General features: G+C 37.7%; 1 protein-coding gene across 5 annotated transcripts; it reads right to left on the bottom strand.

Annotated features, from left to right (window-relative positions):
* Positions 1 to 1142: 1142 nt before the first annotated feature.
* cttn (cortactin) lies at positions 1143 to 21891 on the bottom strand. Of its 5 annotated transcripts, none has more exons than XM_015338555.2 (17): positions 21729 to 21889; positions 19838 to 19918; positions 19349 to 19422; positions 18988 to 19117; positions 17336 to 17446; positions 16548 to 16602; positions 15484 to 15594; positions 14876 to 14986; positions 12116 to 12226; positions 10035 to 10145; positions 8762 to 8817; positions 7795 to 7864; positions 7152 to 7300; positions 6328 to 6435; positions 5470 to 5659; positions 3696 to 3767; positions 1143 to 3028 (listed from the first exon to the last, which is right to left on the bottom strand). In XM_015338555.2, the coding sequence occupies exons 2-17, from the start codon at positions 19916 to 19918 to the stop codon at positions 2892 to 2894; spliced, it is 1677 nt and encodes a 558-aa protein (XP_015194041.1). In that variant the 5' UTR covers positions 21729 to 21889; the 3' UTR covers positions 1143 to 2891. The 5 variants fall into 5 exon arrangements, with proteins under 5 accessions (XP_015194041.1, XP_015194042.1, XP_015194044.1 ...); XM_015338556.2 differs by lacking the exon at positions 21729 to 21889 and adding an exon at positions 20070 to 20353; XM_015338558.2 differs by lacking the exon at positions 15484 to 15594 and having other exon boundaries at positions 21729 to 21891.
* Positions 21892 to 22054: the final 163 nt, after the last annotated feature.

Below are 22054 nucleotides of genomic sequence, written 5' to 3'. Positions count from 1 at the left end.
CTGGATAGCAGGTGGGCCCGGTTTACGTCACAGTTCACACGACCTCTCATTTTCGCCTACTGCGAGACTAGTAGTTTACGACGCAATAGCGACCATAAAGTACTTTCACAAAGTTCATGATTTTGTATGTAATTCAGATACCATCAATTTGTTACCGAGAATTAATAACAGATCTGAAGAAATGAGACTGCAGTTCCCCATAATGGACTTCTCACAAATTCCTCATTTGTACAGCAGTAATACATTTCCTTTTGGGAGAAGCAACCAGAATTTGTTCTGGTCAATAAGTCTGAGGTGTAATGGTTTGTAAGGGTAACAGCCGTCTTCATCTAAAATGAAAGGCAGCAAGTCTGCAAGATAATTAACCTGAGCTTGTGACAAATGAAAGGAGATCTTTGCATCCATCTCTGTTTTGTAGTTACTGTACCATTAACATTAGTGTTAAGTGATTTCAAAGAACAATAGCTACAGAAATGCAATGCAACAGCATCAGTCAGTATGAATTAGACAGAATGGAAATTCACCTTAAGTATGATGTACAGACTTTTTCTTAAGATATATTATAAAACTGCTTTTCAATTTAATATAAGCACTACGCAGCATCACCTAGGTCCATAAATCACTTTAAAAGGAAAATTAGAAGCATTATTTCTAATATTCTGTTACATCCAATATAAAGATTTTTTGCAATGTAACTTTCACTGATTTTTGAGAGACCACAGCTTATATGGAATCTGTTATATTACATTTAAAATATTAATTGGTATTTTCTATTTGTATTAAGGAGAAGGTTTTTTGAGAGTTTTACAGTCAGTGTTGTAACACTTTTGCCGACTTAGAGATAGCAGTCTGAGAACCCTGCGCTCATGGGCTGTACCAACCTGAAAATGAAAGGGGTGTGCTCAAGAGTACTGGAATGTTTCTGAGAAGTGTATATTAGCACATATCCTCCCCAGATCTGCACACAGTTTTTATTACCTTCTGACTTTTTTCCTGGGCTCCCATAATGACAGTACACGGAGGTATATGTGAAGTCAACCTGCTGAAGATTGCCAGAATATAAATAAAATACACATCCATGTTAACCCATTACACTGTTCTATGCACCATTAAATTAAACACTTAGAAATGATGCATAGAAATTATTTACTGAAAACTTTATTCACTTTATTCAATTACAAAAAAAACCAAAATAAAGTATAGGTTATGTAGTGTATTATGCAAGCTGATATAAAGATAAAATAATATCGGAAAAGGTCACTTTATAAAATCCCAACCCAAAAATGATTATGCAATTCCCAATCGGTAGTAAACAAAATTAACACTAAAGCAATTAAGTGATGACATCTACATTGCATTTTAAGGATTGTCCCATTCATTACATAAAACTATTAACATCCGTTCTTACAATTACCACTAATTGGGTTTTAAGTTTAAACATAAGCAGTTTCCCCTTATGTGAATTTACACTGAATTTTTACATTTAGTTGGTCAAAGTTCATGAATGATGTAACAAATGTATGGCCCCATTTCTGAACACAGTGGCTCAAATTGAAACATTAAAACACAAAGGTTGTGGAATACCAATATTGTCCCCACCCTCCTACCTCCGGCTGACATGACATGCCAATGAAACACATATACAGAACTTGGAAAATTAGGAAGTCACAGAAATGTCAAATTTATCTGAATGTACATTTTCTTCAAAGAAAATATGGAATATCGAGTTAAAGTTGGGGACACTGCAGATGAATGGGAGGCTTTGGGATAAAATCCTGCAAACCAGTTTAACAGCACATCCACTAATTATTTGCATTAAATGTCTCTGATGTAAAACGAATGCCATTATCAACACAATAAAACATTTGATCACATGTGCAAAACAAATTGATCTTTGCTTGTTTTTTTCGTCTCTCCAAGCATTAGCAGTTCTGCTTAATCAGCAATTAAGAACTCCAAAGAGGAAAAAAACAAAACAAAAATATAAGCAATTCTACACTACACAAAATGATGCAGCATGGTACTTACAGCCTGTGCTCTTCGAGCAAGTAATAGAGTTTCCAGTCATCACAGGCCTTTCTGGATAATCAGTTGCTTTCATAGTCTCTGGATGACCACAACTGTTTTAGTTATGGATTTGCACTGCAACATGGGCTTTATACATGAAAAATCTTTGGTGGTCAATATTTCAAAAGATAGCCCTTGGCCATTAAAATGTTTTTAAATCCTGGCTAATACTTTTGGGGCTGGTTTCACATCACCTAATTAGCGTTGTATCTGGACTTACTAAAATTCATTTAAGGAAGTTAGTCATGACCAGGGTTAATCAGAGTTTGTAAAACCAGCCAACAAAGCTTAATTCCATTTGAGCATTCAATATTAAATACACACGATAACTCTCATCTCCTTTATGGTAACACTTTTAACTGAGTGACTTTAATCAGACAGTTTGTTTAGTTATTTCCACTCCAGCCTCGATGACAATGAGTGATTGTTAATTACATGTAAAAGTATTCTCTAGAAGCAGTGCAGTAGCCCTACTGCAGTAACTGCAGATGGAATGCCTCTAGGGCACATCTTTATTTTAAACCAAGAAAAGCCTGAGAGTTGTTCTTTATCGCTTAATTATGCCATGATACTTCTTTTGTACTATAATCCTCCCGAAATCAGGACAGCCAGGACACAGAAGCAGCCTTTGAATTTTGCAATAGCCTTAACTGGTGAAAAGAAACAATGGACAGACCTGAGAATGTATTAACACTTTGTATACAAGTGGCACAGGAATGACAGACAGAATAAAGAATATGGCGACCTTTTCTTCCTCATGGAGATGAGCTAGAGCACAAGCAGGTGGCAGTTAAGGCAAAACTGTACCCTGGAAAGTGCTTTTTTTATTGCCTAACCTCCACGTAATTAGCAGGGAACAGCCCATAAGCTCCTTTACACACGCCCCTCCACCATCCCTCATCAATCATTTCAATGTTGGTGATGATGTCGTCTGGGTCAAAGGAAATCTCATCATCGCCAGCTGCAACAAGGACAGATCAAATACACAAAGTGGATCATCTGTTTGCACAAATAGAATAGCCAGCACACAGTGTCACGTTTGTGACGATCAACAGAACATTTTAAAGGTTTTAGAGCATTTATTAATGACCGATCTTGCAATACATGTTTTTCAAACAAGTGGGTGAAACTTTTTTTTTTTTGTTCAAGATTATAATGGAAAATGAAGCTCCTGGTATTCCAGTCCTGTCTTTTGTGTGCCTTTGCCAATATGAAACCCGGGGTTTTGGCATAGGTAGGTGTTCCAGAGAATATGCCATTCCCTGTCTTCTGCCGCCAGCCCCTGACCAAGCCAGATCAACCCTGGGCACCTCACACACATTTCTGCTCCCTCAGTCTGAGGAGCATATGGGTGCAGGAGGCTGCAAATACTGTTAGAAGACAACACCAGCCAGCACTTTTATAGGGAACACATCACAGTCCCATCTGTACACAGGCTGGGCAACAGTAGCCTGTAGTTCTTCCAATTAGGGCAACTGCCTTTGTACACAATGCTGCAATCCGCTCACTACTTTTTTTGGTGTCTTGCTTGTATTTCTCATTCATAAAGATTCGGAGCATATTTTCCTCACTTCCGTGTAGTGCTTTAAAGTTCTGCAAAGGACAAAAAGGTAATACTATTTACTCACCAGCCTGGTAATCATACAGAGCCACTGCAGTGACACCAAGATCCTCTCCATATTCTGCATAGGTCTGGGTATCTAATAGAACACAACAAATTTTACTTTCTTGGCCTAAATGCAATAGTTTTAGTCAGTGAATATATAAGGCTGACAAGGGGACAACATTTGCACAGTTAATTCTAAATATGTTTATGTAAATTTATGTACTTGGGTTAAATAAGCAATATTTAAGTCATGTTAGTCTTGTAAGTGTAAAAACATACATAATTTTTCAAGGCACAAAAAGACAGCAATTTAGGTAGTTCGTGGATTATTTTGTTTGGGAAATGACAAAAATATTGCCGTGAGCCAATCTAACATTGTCTTTCTGTAGACGACACCACTGAACATGTTGAGAGATTCAAGATTCATCGTCAAAAACATTATAGTCCTCAACACCACGCACTCTGGCACTGATATAACCAATATATCAAGGTGTGATTACAAACTTTTAATACATGAACAGTGTGTGGAAAAAATCGACCCTGAAGAAGTGAATGACTTTGTTGGTTTCACCAAGACAAATTCAAAAAGACTTGGTGACACTATCTATTTCTATGTATTATTTGTTATAGGTGCTTAAATTTATTATTGGTGCTTAAATTGTTCAGACATACATTCCCAACTGAGTTCAGACACTATCTCAAGATACTTGATTCCTCATGGATATTGAAGGACTGGATTTTATTTTAAATATAACATGATTGTAATCAGAGCATTACTAACAGGCTTATATCCTCTGTGTAAAATAACCGTTCACCAGAAGCACTGATGAGCTCATACCCATAAAACTTGCTTACACTTTTTGGTTTGCACTATTGTTAAAATATGTCTTAGTAATTCTGATATAGATAATATGTAGACTGCTGACAGTTGTAAATTATGAGTGTCTGACACAGGGAGAAAGGGGGGCAGGGAGCACTCCAACCATCTTTTCAATCGAAGAATGAGGGCTTGCCTTGAGATGAGGAAGTAGTCGCTATTGCGGTTTTGCTAGGCATGTTTGTACCTGGCTATAAAGGGAGCCTAGCTAGGAGGATAAGGTCAGAGAAAAACTCACTCTCTCATGCTGCTATACCGTGCCTGAACTTCAACTGAAAAAGGCTGGATGATTGCTTCAGATCTGTAGTCTCTGTGGTCTCCAATTCTTTTCCCATTCTCCAGACAATGGTTAACCTCACCCCTCTACCATCAATGTGAAGTCATTTCATTGCAAGCTGCATTATATTTACATTGTTTTTATGGATAAAAATGATCCTTCATATGCACTGCTCCACTATACACTCTTTCCACTCTTATGTTTTTTCTAAATATTTTTTAAACTTCATTTGCTGCTTCTACGGTGTTTGCTAACCCTCCTAATTTGGTACCATCTGCAAACTTGACTAGGTCTGAAACTATATTGAAATCTAGATCATCAGTAAATCTAAATTAGGAATAGGAGTGATTCTTGTACAGATCCCAGTGGTAGTGCACTACACATAAATCACCCTACTATCTTTAAAAACACATCAGGTGATTTGGGCTCTTCAGGACCAGGGTCAGAGACCCCCCAGTGTACAAACAAAAAAGCAGCAACAGTAAAGGGCAAATGTAAAGCTGGATGTTTTTTTGAAATACTGAACAGCCTATATTCTTCCCGAATGTCACACAGTCACGACAGTTGTTTGGGAAATCCTGTTGTTGTATGTTCTAAACAGCGTAATGGAAACAGTGTATAAAAGCTCCTGCACTGGATCACCTTGATACTGTCCTTCGTCTTCCGTGCTCTGGTACACTGCCTCCTGCTGGTAGGTGTCCTGGGGTTCTGCCTCGTAGGTGTGGTCCTGGTAGTGAGACTCCTGCACCGTGTGGCCAGACTCTGCATTTTCATATAGGTCATCATTTTGCTCTTTTTCGTCAGCAGCTGGCTCCTCATATAGAGCTGGCTCCTGTAAGACATAACCACCCTTTTTTTATGCTCAAGACTGATGCCCTCAAAAAAACAAAGACAAAAGACAAGATAAGAAAACTCAACGTCTGAGTTAATTTTAACTTCCTGCTTTAAAAAAACATTGCGGCAAAATCTTGAAGAACAAAACAGTACGAACCTTAAAGATGATAAAAAGTATCTGAATACAGTTCCAGTTCGTAATCTAGTAAATGTAATCTAGCTAAAATTCTCTCACATTAATTCAAGGATTTCTCAGTTTGCAACTTTACAACAGATTTGTCTGGCTGCAGTTAGACCTAGCAAAAGATTGACTAACTTCTAGCTACTGTTTTTAATAACATTTCCAATCATGCCTACATGCATATTTAGAAACCTACGTGTGACCTCTTGCAGTCCACACATGGACATACAGGCTGTAACACTAATGTCTCTGTCTGCAAACGTCAAGGAAAAGGTCAAACAGTGCATTATACAACATTATACACTAAATACACATGAAACAGGGACTTCTGAGATTTTGTTTGGTGGGTCACGGCAAAAGTCTGTTTGTCACTGTGTCACAGTGCATTTGCATGGCATGCCTGGGGTTACAAAAATAAGATGTAATCTCCAGATTTATTCCACTTTTCTGGTTTAACACTTTATCCATTGGAGAATTTAGCTGACCTCATAAGTGGGGCTGGCAGGCTTCTCCTGGCGTACGGGCTCAAAGACTGGGGCCGGGGTGGGCTCCGGCTCCGGCTCTGGGGACGGGGGTCTCGCTTTCGCCTGCTCCTGTGTCAAGTCAAACAGATGCGACAGCTGAAAGAGCGCACGGTGTTCTTCAGCGCCACGGCTCCCAAAGGGCCGTGCAGATCAAAAGCCATCTAGGCCAACTGCCAAACCATCGTTTTCCCCCCAGAGAAACAGAAATACATATTTCAAAACTCCTTCAGTGTGGACATCCTTCCACACAGCAAAGTCAGAGCCAATAATATCTACCTTCAGCCTGAGCAGAGGGGAGATTTTAACTTTTTACTTGTTGAAAAACCGTGGAGCTTCCCATTTGTCATCTCCATTACACTCCTCCATAAGCCACAACGTACATTAAGAAGAACAAAGACCATTTAGCTGAGCAAATAGAAAACAATGGCGAAGTCCTTGTGTCTGGAGAGAATGTCACAGCAGTTCCACATACTCTTCGTACGAGATGTTACAAATCAGTTGGCCTATCAGGCGCATTTCAATTCCTGCAAAGAGTTATTAAAAACCAGCTCATTTCTGAGAATATCAACATTACAAAAAGGTCCCGCATGAATCCACTGCTGATTTGCTTCTTTCCGAGCTACTGTTACAATGAAATGGTATGATCTTCCCCGATTAGTCTTTCTTCACATTTGAAATGTGAGTAGGCCATCTTTTTTGAGATTTCAAAGTACTTAAAACATCTGGTTTCCGAACAGGTACCGGGAGGAATCGTACACTTGTGAACCCAGCTAAGAAAGCTGTACCTCAATCTTCCTCCTGGCTTCTTCCTGCTCTTCCTTCTCTTTTGCCAGGCGACGCGCCTTCTCCTCCTCGGCTCGTTTCCGATCTTCCTCCTCCTTCTGCTTGGCGAGGTTTTCAAACCTGGCCTTCATGCTGCTAGCACTACTTCCGGCTACAGCAGAAGGAAAGGAAAATGAAGCCAAAAAAAACAAGGCATCTAATTTGTAATCTAGTGCATTCCCGGCAAGGGTCTCAAACTCTGTTCCTGGAGGGCCTAGAGTTTTCCGGGTTTTATTCCCACTACGTTTGCAGTTACACAGTTGGTCTAATTAATTAACTGCAATACCCCTAAACCCTCAGTTAAATGGGCTTCGGATTTGATGGCGAAAATCTACTACGGGTGATTTTTTTTCTCTGTAAAAATCAAATACCGCTCTCTCACTGCAATAACTGTGGGCAAATTGCTTCTGTGTTTGTGTTTTGTATGCTTTCTAAATGTAAAAATTTAACATTTTAAAAAATACACCAAAATGCCAGCAATATGTAAAATGCACATATTTTCCATATTACATAGTGTTACTCAGCTTTTGTTACTCTGTAGTCCTTTTAACACTTCTAGCACAACAGTTTTTGAACTATGGGACACAGGCCTCTCCAGTCACATACCAGCTTCCACGGGTTTGGTTCTTTTGTAGGCTGGAGATGGCTTTTCAACCTCCTCAAAGGTACCTGCACTCTAGACATACAATTAGAAACACGGCAGATTAGATACAGGTGAAAAAAAAAAAAAAAAGATATCAATATGAGACACATGACAAAGAATCTAGTTATTTCCCGGAGGTTTTAGTGAAGGATAGGTTGCTACATTTGAACAGCGTATTCCCAAATTATCCCAAAGCACTCTACACGTAGGAGCAGACACTTCATCCAGCATGGAAGTGCAGCACCCACCAGGCTGATCTGGGACAGATGCCATGCACAACAGGTCAAGTGAGAAACCACCTGAATCAAGAGAATATTAGGATATGCTGGACTGTTGGAGCTCAGATTAGAGTTTAGCCGTAACACCAGGGTGAATACCCCTTTTGAAAGCTTTTGAAAAAAGAGCCATGGAATCTTTCATAACCAAATGGTTCATAACCAGGAACCAGTAGCCAGGACCTCAGTTTAGCTGTCCTTCAGCTGAGATGCATCTCCTAGAGCACTGTGTCCACTCACCATACTGAATCACTGGAAACTGGAAATTTTACAGTTCCACCAACACCATATACAGCAGACTACAATGTAATTATGCTTTTTACCACACTAAGACTTAGTTCCAGCTTCATATCATGTTTACATTTACATTTCTTCTAACATTTTACCAGCCACTAATTAAATTAAACCAAGCAAATTACATTATGATCAGTCTTAATGCATATAAACTAATTTTATTTTTGAGGTAGTACAGGGCTGTTTACATTCTAATATTGACAACAAGTGCAATTAAGTTTAATTAATCAATTGAAAATGGAGTACTTTAGAACTTACTTGCAAAAACATTTACTTACTTGTAAAAAAACATTTGTTTATAAGAACAATGCAAAATACGAATAATAACTTGAAACTAAATCAGGAACTGAAGGAAAAATACCTTATCCATTCTGTCCTTTTGTACTCCATACTTTCCGCCAAATCCCTTTGAATAGTCTAAAACAGCATAAGACCTTACAGTTAGCTTCAGGATTGAATGAATTTTGCAGAAAAAAAAATAAGAGCGCAAAGCACATTCATGCACATCTGAATGCACAAAGCTCAAAACACAAATATATATGCCTGTCTTGTTAAATATCTAATGAAGCCATTTTTGGCTTACGTGCTGCACCTGAAGCTGTACATTGTAGGAAGTTGAACTGCATGGCGCATTGTGATACTGGAGGCTGTGCAAGCATGCATAGGCCAGTCTTGAAAAGTGGCAAATAAGCAAATGAGCACTGGATTAGAGTGGTGTGAACACATCCAAAGGGAAAAAGAAAAAAAAAAGACAAGTGAAGGCACTTTCCAAAACCATAGCACTCTCCAAGCACAGACTTATTAAAGTGTTTTAGTCGTTACTTAAACACTAGTGAACAACAAAAGAAAACAATCTGGTGAACAGTAATATATGTTAACATTCGTCCTTTAGAAGGCTGAGGTTACTGATTCTATTAGGGGGACCTTACAATTATTGAAACTTCCTCTAAGGAAGCCGTCATAGCAACAGTCTCTAACAGAGTATTTACATAATAATTACTTAGTAAATACATATTTACTTACTCAAAATGACACATTTGTGGAGTATTACAATGCAATTCATATCAGATTCTCTGACAAGTATATGACACTACACATTTGCTTAGAAATAAGTTGACTATTAATTATATAGCTGAATATAATGGTAAAAGCAATTACACGAGGGGTAATACATCTGCTATCATCACTACACTGAGAATTACAAATTAAAAGCAATATATTCTGTAATAGCAGATCTGATCATATTATATATATTTTTTATTTATGAATCAAATGTGAATTTGGTTTAATACACATTTTTAAAAATATGTACACCGTGAATCCAATAATAGATAAGGCAAAATTACACTACATGTAATTCTGATTGTATAATTCAGCAGAGTACTGGTGCCACCTTCTGGATACTTGTACAATAATAATTAGAGGCCATCAACCATAAATAAGATTCTTTGTAAACAGGAAATATGCACAATTAATGCATTATGTTTGAAGTTTGCAGGTTCGAGGCCATTTTGAACTTCTAAACTTAATTACAAAAAGCCGAAACCCAGATGGTTACAAACTTAACCAATGCGTATGAAAAGTCTGTGCCAGGAAATGCTACAGTTTGGGCATAAACTAGAGCATGACTGTGCCTTGCTGGGACTCGTGCTTGGCCAGTTTCTCCTTGTACTCAAAGCCCACAGCAGATTTGTCCTGCCTCTCCATCTGAACACCGTATTTCCCTCCGAACCCTCTCTTATAATCTGAAAAAATCCACAAGCCACAAGTAGGAGAGACAAAAAGAATCGAAAGCAAGAAAAGGGACAAACAGAATAGGGTTAACATAAATGGGAAATCACACCAGACTTTGGTAATAAAAAACACACAGTGAGTAACAGCCCCCCTCTGACAAAGTCTCCTCGACTATACCAGTTAGGAATAGTCCTTGAGAAATAAATGGCTCAAGGGAATGGAGTTCTATAAAAAGATGCAGCAGAAAGCAGTTGACCAGATTTCAATTATAGAAACCATTAACTAATTACCTATTAAAAATTTACTTCTCTAACTAGGCTATAGATCTTAGTTATATCTTAGGTTCTACTTATAATGCATTTAACTAAAACTCAATATTTGTACATATTTCAGAACCTTGAAAGGTACAATGCCTTATAGAAATAACAGAAAAGGTAACCTTTTTGTTTCATTTTCATAATTTCAGTTTGTAAGAAGGGAGGTTACTTTCTCCAACATTTCTTCTTTCTATAAAATGATGCATTCCATTTTGGGGGATTTGTAAAGAATGAAAACACCACAAGTCAGGTTAAAAACTGTATGCTTCAGTGATTGTGTTACACTTCAATGCAAAAACGAACAATGAAAAGTGCAGCAGAATAAACATGCACCCCAATATTGCACTGAATCCAACAAAGGACTGTCTGGGACAGTACAGCTGGTCTTATCTGAGAAACTAACACTTAATCATAGTTCCTATTCTAATCCTATCCTTGTTCCTGTGTAACAAAGAAAGGAGTCTCAAAAGTCTAATAATGTTCTTAACAGGCACAGGAAAATCACCAAAGTAAAAACTTCGAACATTTAACATGACATTTACACATAATCACATTATATACACTTTAACAGAGAGAAATTCAGATATTTAGAAATCTGATGAATTTGCCTTAAAGGTCCATGCAATAATATAGAGAAATACTGCGCGTAATGTAAACTCAATTTAAAGTAAATGAACATTTGAAATCTGGGTTTTCCCTGCTTTGTTTCTTAAACTCTCTACTAGGATGTGAGCACAATGATGTATTCCAATGGAAACAGTGAATGTGTCAATCCTGGATAACTGCTATACATTACTGTGTTTTGGCTAAGCACTCAGTACACTACTGTTGATAAATGTAGTGTGGTGATAATTTAAAAAAAAAGACCTTAAAGGGTGCACATTCTTTAGTGTTTTTCATCTAAGCCCTTACAGCACATGACCTAAATATCTAATCTCACTGTAACAAACCACTTCCTCAAGGCATGTGAATGGGAGTAGGAATGTGATGGTTTCACATCCGTGATCTGCTGCACTGGCATTAATACAGGATAACAGAAAAACACCTAAAACATTAATATAATAGTCCCTACATTTCAAAAACTCAGTGCAGGGGATCTTGTGGCAACTGTTAACTGTTCCTAATGTTTAATCAAAATGCAAATCTAGACTAGATTGAAAGATTCTATGCAAATGAACATTTATATATACTCAACTCAAAACCTGTTTTGAGGTAAGAAGTTTTTGAAGTAGAATGGAAAAGATTAAAAAAAAGCTTAGTCCTGCACTGAAGAACAACTGCAGATGTTGAAATCCATCTCATGTCTCTTCTTTTACTACATAAAACAGAGGTGCAACATCCAGAATACATTTAAACAAAAGAAACATCCTCATTGCTACCTTTATGGTACTGGTTTTCTAAACCTGAACATAGAACTTCTTATAAATGATCCTTTAAGATTTTAAGTTATAAATCATAGAAATAATAAAGGCCTACGTAGTTAAGGCACCATGTGAATCAGATACAGACGTTTCACACATCAGTTCAAAACAGTTTGTATATAACAAGCAAGACTTACGTGCAGAAAAAGCACCCTTTTAGGAAAGTTAGCAAAGACATTTGAATGACCTTCAAACGAAACAAAACACCTGCCCGCAGTGTAAAGTCCCCGGAAACAGAAGTACCTTTCTGAGACTCGTGCAGCTGAACCTTTTCCTGGTGGTCCCAACCGAGGGCCGACTTGTCCTGTCTGTCTGTCTGAACACCAAACTTCCCGCCAAAACCTTTAACATAGTCTGCACACATAATACAAATTCCTGGAGTTATTATGTGGCAATTTTAATTGTTGCAGGGAGTGAAAAGCAGCAGAAAGATAGCAGCGGGATAAAAAAAGCAGTACTTCCAGATCGCTTATAAATCCCCTCATGATTAGCAGCAATCATGCAAGTACTAAAAAAAAATCCTGTCAAGCAGTCTTGTGAAAACCTAATCAAGAAACATCACATCCACAAACGTTTTTTCGAGTGGCTTCTTTGCACTCAGGTATTAATTAAAATCAGATTTTAACTTAAGGGGAAAGTGCAGTCACACTTTCTCGGGTTGGCTATGAAATCTCAGTAACAAAGCAAATGAATTAACACTATCACAAAATCTTACAAATTCTGCATTAAGCACAAAGTTGTGAATTTTGTGAAAATACCATGTTGTCGCAAATCGCTGGTTTTGCCATGGGCGAGAGCAAGAATTTGCGAAAATTGTGACTTAAACCGGCCCCTCTTGCTCACTGGTTAACTGTAATGCGAAATGCGATGTACAAGAAAATAAGTACAGGTTGTGCAGCAGAAACTTCACCGCAGAAATGTTCCAACGTGATCCTCATGCAGAGGTAACAGGTAAATAGTATTTCTCTGCAAAACCAACTCGAAACCAAGATATTCACAAGCCTGCTTGTTTACAATGTAATAGGGCCGCTTCACTTAACCAGAAGTTTTATTGTCTTGTTCTGAATCCCAGAAATTGACAGCAATATGGCGCTGCGAAATTATTCCTGGTATACTATATAACTATACCTGATAATTTAATCAATTTGTGATGTGAGTGGGAGGTTTTACACATTACTGTGTATTGTGGTTTGAAATGCTCTCATCAATTTATCAATGGAATCCATTCTAACCCCTAAATATAAAAATAGTGTTGCAGTTCCTCTTTTAAGCAGCCAAATCAACACTGTGTGAACACCACCTTTCACTCTGCTCAGGTACCTTCGCTTCTGCTCTTTAAATATGATGTATTTTCCACGCCATTAAAATACATTTTTTCTCTGCATCTATTACTCCATAAATAAACTGTTCTAATTTATTTCAGTGCTAGAGATTACTGTAGCACTTCATATTTTCACTATATTTTATGGAGCAAATACTACAATACATCCATGAAGGTAATCTTTCATTTTATTCTCAATTGATAGTTGAGCAAGTTTTGATTTCAAAGGCACTTTCTAAATTTAATAATTAAATCTAGTGCTGGGCGATAATTCGATAATAATTATCGCGATATTATTTTCCTCGATATTATTTTAACAAAAGTTCGATAAATGTTTGATATATATGTTTATGCTTTGTGCATGATATGCGCATGCGCACAAAATACTGCACAAGTGCACGTGCGTGTTGCAGACCAGGTAGCCAACGTGGTGGCAGGATTGTAGTTAGAGTTGAGAAATGAGCGACACTGAAGCAAATGTAGTGCTGCCAACGACCAGCTCGAAGGATGATGACATTGTCGACAGAAAAGGTAATTCAACTTCGGTAATTTGGGGATATTTTGGCTTTTTATGATCAGACATAAAACAGAGCACTTTAAACTTTGCAGTCTGTCTGAGCCATCTTCTATGTGTGTTTTATCACAATGCAGTATTTAATTTTTCGATTAAGATATTTATTTTGTAAATTTTACTCATGCATATTTTAACATAAAAAAGACTTAAATACTCTCTACCTCAGATTTGTTTAATGTTTCTGCTGTTTGGCAAGTGTTTGTTGTGTTCTTAAAATAGAGAGTTGTTTAATTTACCAATTAACTGTCTGGTTTCTTCAACCTCCACTCAGGAGAAAAAATCTGCCTTTAAACTTGAAAGAAATAATGATTTGACATTTATTGTGATAATTATCGATATCGACTGATATGAAAATTTTTATTGTGATAATGTTTTTGGCCATATCGCCCAGCCCTAATTAAATCAATAAATCAGCTTTCCAAGGAACACAATATAAAGAGAATTTCTCTACAAAATGTGGATGAATGGAATACTCACATTAGAAATGCACTTTTAAATTATGTAAAGTAATATATTACTTTCTTGAAGCAGCTAATAGTATTTTTTTTACTGTGAAAAGTAAAATAACGTAGGTGAGGTATACTTTTTTGAAAAACACTCAGAGCTTTGTGCCATCTCTTACTAAGTTTCTTTTCAAATTAATAAGACTACTAAGTAAACTTTCAATACTTCAACTACAGTATGTTGAGGTGTATACTTATGCTAAATAGGTCAATGTTGAACTGGAAGTGTAGTGAACAAGCATAAAACCAGAACCCAGATGCCCAATTCCACCTCCACCATTAAGAGTTAGCAAATCATGTTTCGATAGGTAAGCAGGTTTTAAAAGATAAATGTTTTGAAACAATGGTGAAATCACATTGTACCAGTGAAGCAACAATGCTAAGCTCTCTCCCAGTCAAGACAAAACATGCCTCCACATTCCAAGAGAGAAAAGTATTTCTCCAAGTATTTTCCATATTCGCCAAGTGAAGGACATGTCTACCAAGACTGATTTCTAAAATTCTTCGAATCTTTTTTTTTCTAAAAAAGGACACTTCTTGATTCGTGATTAAAAGGCCAAAAACAAACCAGTGCCTGTTCATGTAAGAATCAACATTTTACAAACCTTTCTGAGACTCGTGCTTTTCGGTTTTTCCTTGGTATTCAAAACCCACTGCACTCTTATCCACTTTGTCTTTTTCTACCCCGTATTTCCCACCAAAGCCTCTGGAATAATCTGAGGATTTACAAGAGAAAAGGAACTTTTAATACAAATACAGTCTATACAGAAATTCGGACTTCTTAAACTCAGCCAAACAGAGCTGTTATTAAAACATTCACAATAATTTACAATAAGTAAAGGAAAATAATCAAGCACAACAATTGCAAAACAATTAAGAGGAGATCCCAGCTTATCTCAATAACGACCTTGAGAGTTGTCATTTTCTCAGTTTGTTTTAGTAGATTTTGCTTTAATATTGTTGCAAAGTGGCACTAAACACAAAATAATTCTGATTTACTGTTTAAGCAACATTTTGTGTTTTAAACTTATACAGTATATATATTTATTTAGCTCATCATAAACAAAAAGTATTCAGTAACAAAGAAAACTTTGGATCTCTACAAAACATTTGCAATGACACAGCAAAAGAAAACAAATGCAGCTATACAGCACTCGTTGTTACTAAATTGAAACCCTAAACAAAATGTTTTAAAAGAGTAACGATAACAAACCTTTCTGAGAGTCATGTTTTTCCGTTTTGCCCTGGTAATCAAATCCTACTGCACTCTGGTCAACACGATCAGTCTGGACACCATATCTCCCCCCAAAACCAGATGAATAGTCTACATGGTTTAAGACAGCAAAAGCATCAAGCGAAAGTAAAAATTAAGCAGCTGCAAAGCCATGCCGGATTTCAATTTACACAGGAGCAAAGACAGAAACTTTTTGATTTGAAGCAAAATAAATGTTTAACAGATCAACAGAACACTGCAGAAAAAGCACAGAAAAACACTTCAGCATTTCGGAGCTGTGAAACCATATTGTACAACTCGGGGAAACGCAGATGCCCGATTCTAGGCCTTAGCGGACAACTGCATGAAGTATGTTTACAACATTATCAATATGAACTGATGCTGAAAATGACAAAAGTATTAATCTTTTGTTATTCTTCTGAAGTAGCAAAAAGCTACAATGACTGCCTTAAACCACAAAGCGTACTGGATTTATTTACTGTCAGAGCGTATGACAAATTTTTTCTAAGAAGAAATAAAAACAAATCAAACTTCTGTGCGGTATCAGAAATTGGGATCTGCAGCGTGTTCCTCTAAAATCTAATTAGTTAAAACAAATTAGATGATATTTTTCCTTATCTCTATGTACTACTACCCCCCAAAAAAAAACAAACTTCACAGTAACTAAAAACTCATCTGGAGTTTGAAGGGCATTCGTTTTAGCACCATTTACAGTGCAATCTGCTGTGAATCAGAAAGAAAAGTGTGAGCAGCTGTAACTGTCACATAGGAGGTAGCAATTCAAATGTGTAAGCAAAAAACCTACTAGGCCAGACAAATATGACAGTATTCCCTTATTATAAAGCTACATTTTAGATAATCATTGTACAATACATTCCTTTTTTTATGTTTGTAAATATAAATTCTGTACTATCATTTATAAAGGGCTATTACTTAAGATTGCTTTTAATAAGAGAATACTACATCCAAAGCAGTTTATGATTAAAAATCATGTAATCTGATGCAGTTTTCATACTGTACAGGGATCATAGGAAAACCAGCACCTTTCTGTGAAGCATGTTTTTCAGTCTTGCCAGTGTACTCAAATCCAACTGCAGACTGCAAAACAGCAAGGGAAAGATTAGTCATAGTCAACCACTTATGAATGACAAAGTAATGTTTTTGGAAACCAGCTTAGCTTTAAATATCCAATGACTACAAAGTCAAAGACATTTTGCTTTCTTATCCAGATTATGATGTTCAAAGTCACATTTATTGCGTCTATCCAAAAGATATCTTACTACTACACACCACACATTAATGTGTTAAAATAAAAAACATGAACACCCAATTAACATTATAATGCAATTTACAATTACTTAATATTATACAATATTCTGGATTGATTAACTACTCAAAATAAAGGTGGGGAGCTGTGTCAGCATGCGTAGGCTGCAAAGGAACAAGTAATAGGTTTATTCCATGCTGAAAAAAAAGAAGAAAGAGAACACAACGTTTCGGCCGTGGAGCCTTCTTCAGGTGACACCTGAAGATGAAACGTTGTGTTCTCTTTCTTCTTTTTTTCAGCATGGAATAAACCTATTACTTGTTCCTTTGCAGTACTCAAAATAAAGTACTATCAAGATATACTCTAAAGTTCAACAGACACCCCAAGTTTCACATTAGTAATGAGCAGTAAGAACAATAAGATTTTTTTTCAATTATCACTATCGACACCTTTCTCTTATGTGGACACTTCCTTCTGCACTGCCTTCAATACTACACAGGTATGACCCTGCAGCAGAGGCAAAATGAAGTTTGTGGTTTTGAAAAAAGGATGACAGTGCTGTACCTGGTCAATACGATCCGCTTGGACACCGAATTTTCCGCCAAATCCTTTCACAGAGTCGGTCTGAGAGCAGTGTTTGGACAGCTTACTCTGGTACTCATGGCCTACAGCAGACTACAGAAAGACAACAAACATCCCAGACATTCATTGCCAGCACTGAACTACAAGAACACACCAAAACAACACTATAGAAGACAAATAGGTCATGTTTACTTGGACATTTAAAATTCTGAATCCATACTGGTGATAAAAAAAATGACTTGCTAAAACTAAGCTTGCTTGAAGTGCCCAGGTATGATTGCGATGCACACCAAAGTCCAGATCACTGTTTTATTTAACATATGCTTTCATTGTCCCCAAGTTCAGGAGAATTCTAACAATGGAGCAGAATCAAGCTCCGAGATCAGCAGCCATTTTAAACTTTCTGACTTTTTCTGGAAGCTAGCTGATAAGCTGATAACCTTGTTTTTCAACAGGAGGAAGGACAAACAAATCAGAAGTCCAGGATTGCTTTTCTCTGTTGTCCTGAATATCCCTTTGAAAGTACAAGACGACAAGGTGTTCACTACCTTTCACCTCGAGAGTACAAGAGCAGAGAACTTAAACCAGAATATTAGTTGTAATTGCTTATACTGCTAATTTAACTTTTCTATTCACATTATAGGCATTTTCATATTTACTGTTCCAGGAATATCATCACTTGCTGTGAACTGTGAATGCTTACAGCTCCGATCTCCTGAGTCCATTCTGATACATTTTCGAACAAACCCGTTTCCATTAGGGCAGATCAAATGGGTGAACCCATGTGGAAAAGAATGTCATACCACTTCTCACCATGCACATATTTCACAGTAAAGCCGTTGGATCATCAAATATTACCACTGTACAATACCCACAATGAAGAAAGGGATTTGTGTACCAGTTGCATACAGACAAGTGCAAATCGTTAGCTCATAGGAAAATCTTTTTTTCCCTGGCAGGCCTGGTGTTATCCCATTCACACATTAAAGCCAGAATGAGGAGTGTATGACTGGCTCACAATGTTACTGTTGGCATCGACTCCCTGGCCTACCGATCAGGTGGCAGGCACTGGCAGGCAGATTATTTCACCAGGAAATTGACAATTAAGGAACGCAGGGAGGGAGTTATGCACTGACGTTTGCCAGACAATTTAGAACATAATGGATTTCAAACAGCGACAGTTATCTTGCGTGCCAAAGCCAAGATCAGTAGTACAACTGAGAAGTTAGAAAAAAATGTATTTTGTGCTCCAACTCCTGCTCTGTCAGTGATGACCAGCAAATATATATACACACTTTTACCTGCAGTTTAAAAAAAAAACTTTTTGCAGTTGAAAAGCATATGTGCCACATATGTCACTTGGGACCAGAGTATTTTTTATTGCTAAAGACAAATAGTCTGTAATTTACAGGTTTAAATATACTACTACAATATATAGAAATGAAACAAGTGTCACATGGCCTGTGAGCACACTGTATTTAAACCTCGGTAACACACTTTGCTCTGACCACTCATAATTCAAACGAATGTTGATTCAAACGTGTCCAAAATATCATCACTAATACACAGAATTGCTTTTAATTTAACAGATTTCAGTGTAAAAGAAAAAATGTATGACATTTCATCTCCAGTACCTTATCCATTCGATCCTGCTGGACTCCAAATTTTCCACCGTAACCATGAGAAGCTTTAGGCATATTCTCCAGCTCCTGCTCCTTCAATTTGCAATGCTCCACTGAGACATTTTCACGCAGCTTATGAATGCTGCACAGAAGCAACAAAGAAAAAAAATAAACCACAAGTGGCAAAATACTATTTGAAACCATCAACTCATCACTGATACTCCAACTCCTTGTTCACCAAGCAAAACAAGAAAACTTCAGTTGCCCTACAGTATGTGCAAACCTAACATCCCATGCACGCAAATATTAAAACTGGAGCCACCATTATAACACAATCTAATACACATGGATCTGCTAGGAAAGAGCTGCTTACTTAATATGCTCCTGGTGTCCAGATCCCTCAACGGTCTTGGCTCCCCATCTTTGTTCCTTCTCAGATACATCATTCTAGTGGCAGCAAAGTAGGAAAAAAAGATACATTTCAAAACAAGTAGTCAACAAGCTACACCTTTTTATTATATCACTGACTTCCTACCTGCAGTTAGCTACTGTATAGTACAGAACATCCTTACCAGCCCAATGATAAGCTGTACAAATGATTCATGGAAATCCCATTACATGTAATTTTCATTACATGTAAACACTGAAGCATAATTTTCAAACACTTTATTCTGCCACAGCTTTCAGGCAAGCCACTGTTGTTTAATCAGACAATGTGGTGGGGGGAGGGAAGCTTTCTTCTTAATCTTACAAATGAGAAATGGGCTAGAAATTGTTTACAGCCACACCGTGTAAAACAGCAAATTTGTGATGTGTTCTCCAAGAGACATAAGAAGGACATAATGAAAAAATCACTCCTTACCACAAAGTCTGGATCAGTCTCCCAGTCATCTGAGCCATCATCAGTGATGGAAATAGATTTTCCGCCTGCAGCTTTCCACATCTAAGGAAGCAAAATGGAGGAGTTTAAGTACAATGGTTCCTGAACAAGTCACTACTATTTCTCATTTTAATCATTACAGTTGTTTATTTTTTGGACAACTGCATGTTCTGCTATACAAAAGGATAGGTTCATGCAAGATAAAAAAAAATACCTGGGCTGCAAACTGCTCTGCTAAAAAGTTTCAAATGAGACAGGAACTTCATTAAGGTGTTAAAACTACCAGGCTGAAATCTATACAGTTGTCCGGGTATCAGCTTCTACACAGACCATAAAAGAAACCGTGCAATTAATCACGATAAAACACTGAGAGATAATTGCAATGCTACAGGAACTGAAACTAGAAAAACAAAGTGCAGTGAAAAAGTTTTTACAAGATGGCCTGTCAAATTGATAATGGGAGCTGTACTCTACTTTCTCCAGCTGGAGCTGAACTGTCTTGAAATAAGCAGTTGAAAGAAGACGGACTAAATAGTTGAGTTGCTGTCAGTTGCAACATTTGAAACAATATCTATTAAGGCATATTTCTTCCCTAGGCCTGACTTGTGTAGGATGAAACTTTGCATTCCTCGGATGTCGTCCACAATGCAGGCAATCAAATAGCAACAAATAAAACGTCAGTCAAGATGGGGATTTCTGAGCCCTGCTGCGTCTGGCCCAACTCTATAACTATCCCATAATACAGACTGTACAGTCTGACTCAGCCGCACACAGGCATCTGCGGTGTAGCAATGGAAAAAGTTGGGTTTGCATTCCAGATTTAAAAGAAAAGTTCGCATATGCCTCCTGCAAATTCAGCGCAAAACGTGGATTTGAAACATATTGACGGGGAGGGGTGACTGAACCCCTTAGCCTAGCCTGTATCTGTGTCTCCCTCTGGTGTTGAAGTATAAAGTTGAAGTGCAGTTATTTGCAATCTTAGGTATTTCACAGCACAAATACCTTCCGTGCAGTTACAGCTGCCCTTCAGCACCACACCCAGATCACAACTTGTGCTGCTATATCCCCTTCCCGTGACAAGTTTAAGGGACGTCTCCACTGAAAACTCGACTATTTTATCATACGTGTTTAACTGCAAACCCCTCGAACAATAGACGACACAGCTCCATTTTCACTATAGTAACCTCGCATGGGGATTATAAAGTGGAAATGCTATTTTAAATATACTTCCCCAATGAAACAGTTAAGAAGAAATTATAAAAAGGGATGTGTGAGGGGTCTTCGTTATGAATATACCTTTTTACAAGAATCGAAACTTTTGAGCCACATTATTTTGACCAATATTAGAGACTGGGGCACTGTTTCATTTAGAAGGATAATTGCTGCATAAACACAGACTAGGCCAGCACATCTGAACCAAAGCAAACCTGAACAGGAATGCAAATCCGACTAACATGCAAAGCATGCTCACCTTTAACAATCTTTTTACAGAGGGATGCGTTCCGATGAAACTACTTTAGATAACCCAACGTCCACCACAAGACGAAATTCTCTTCCTGCGTTAGCCCTTTCTTTCAAGCCACTGAGTCATCCATCGAACGGGACACTCTTAGCACACATTTTTAATAGATCATTAAAGGAGATAAAATGTTTGCCCGTGGCTACCGAGTAAATAAATTCAATGTATAATAACTACTAAATATGTTCTGCACTGCATCATTTCCTGCTCCATATCTCAAGACTGATCTCAGCCTCTATGATTTATGTGTTCCTGCTTGCGAGTCTGCATTGATATCGTGCCCCCCGACACCTAATGAGGCGACGTCGGAATCTGTTCTACCTGTACTGGGGTACCGCTGTCACGTTGACTTACTTTGTCCGAATGTTTCTTCTCGCACAAATTGTCGCCGAAGATAAAAAAAATAAACGCTTCTGAAGCTAACCCAAACCTCCGTAGTATTCCTGCTCCAACTCCCGATCCTTCCGGCTCTCCCAGAGCCCGACTTCCTGTTACGAGCTCAGCAGCACCACCTGGGAGCCGTGCCGGGAATGCGGAGAGGACAAGGCGAAACGCCAGCTGTAAGTACTAAAACTTCTAACGCCTCGAAAACTACGCCACCTGCACGTGTATTTAGATTTTCTAGGAGAGTAAATGCACGTTTTCGTGTTATACTGTGCCTTCGTCCACCGAAATGTTGT

Source organism: Lepisosteus oculatus, chromosome 21 (genome assembly GCF_040954835.1).
Source record: "Lepisosteus oculatus isolate fLepOcu1 chromosome 21, fLepOcu1.hap2, whole genome shotgun sequence".
Lineage (NCBI taxonomy): Eukaryota > Metazoa > Chordata > Actinopteri > Semionotiformes > Lepisosteidae > Lepisosteus > Lepisosteus oculatus.
This window is presented reverse-complemented; position numbering and strand designations above follow the sequence as displayed.

What these genes read in the sequence shown, in the direction of transcription:
- cttn (XM_015338555.2), bottom strand. Translation starts at nt 19,918, where the DNA reads ATGTGGAAAGCTGCAGGCGGAAAATCTATTTCCATCACTGATGATGGC. An exon ending in AGACTGATCCAGACTTTGTG is followed by an intron (nt 19,423 to 19,837) that starts GTAAGGAGTGAT and finishes TGCTGCCACTAG; the next exon opens with AATGATGTATCTGAGAAGGA. An exon ending in TCTGTATGATTACCAGGCTG is followed by an intron (nt 3,029 to 3,695) that starts GTGAGTAAATAG and finishes TCCTTGTTGCAG; the next exon opens with CTGGCGATGATGAGATTTCC.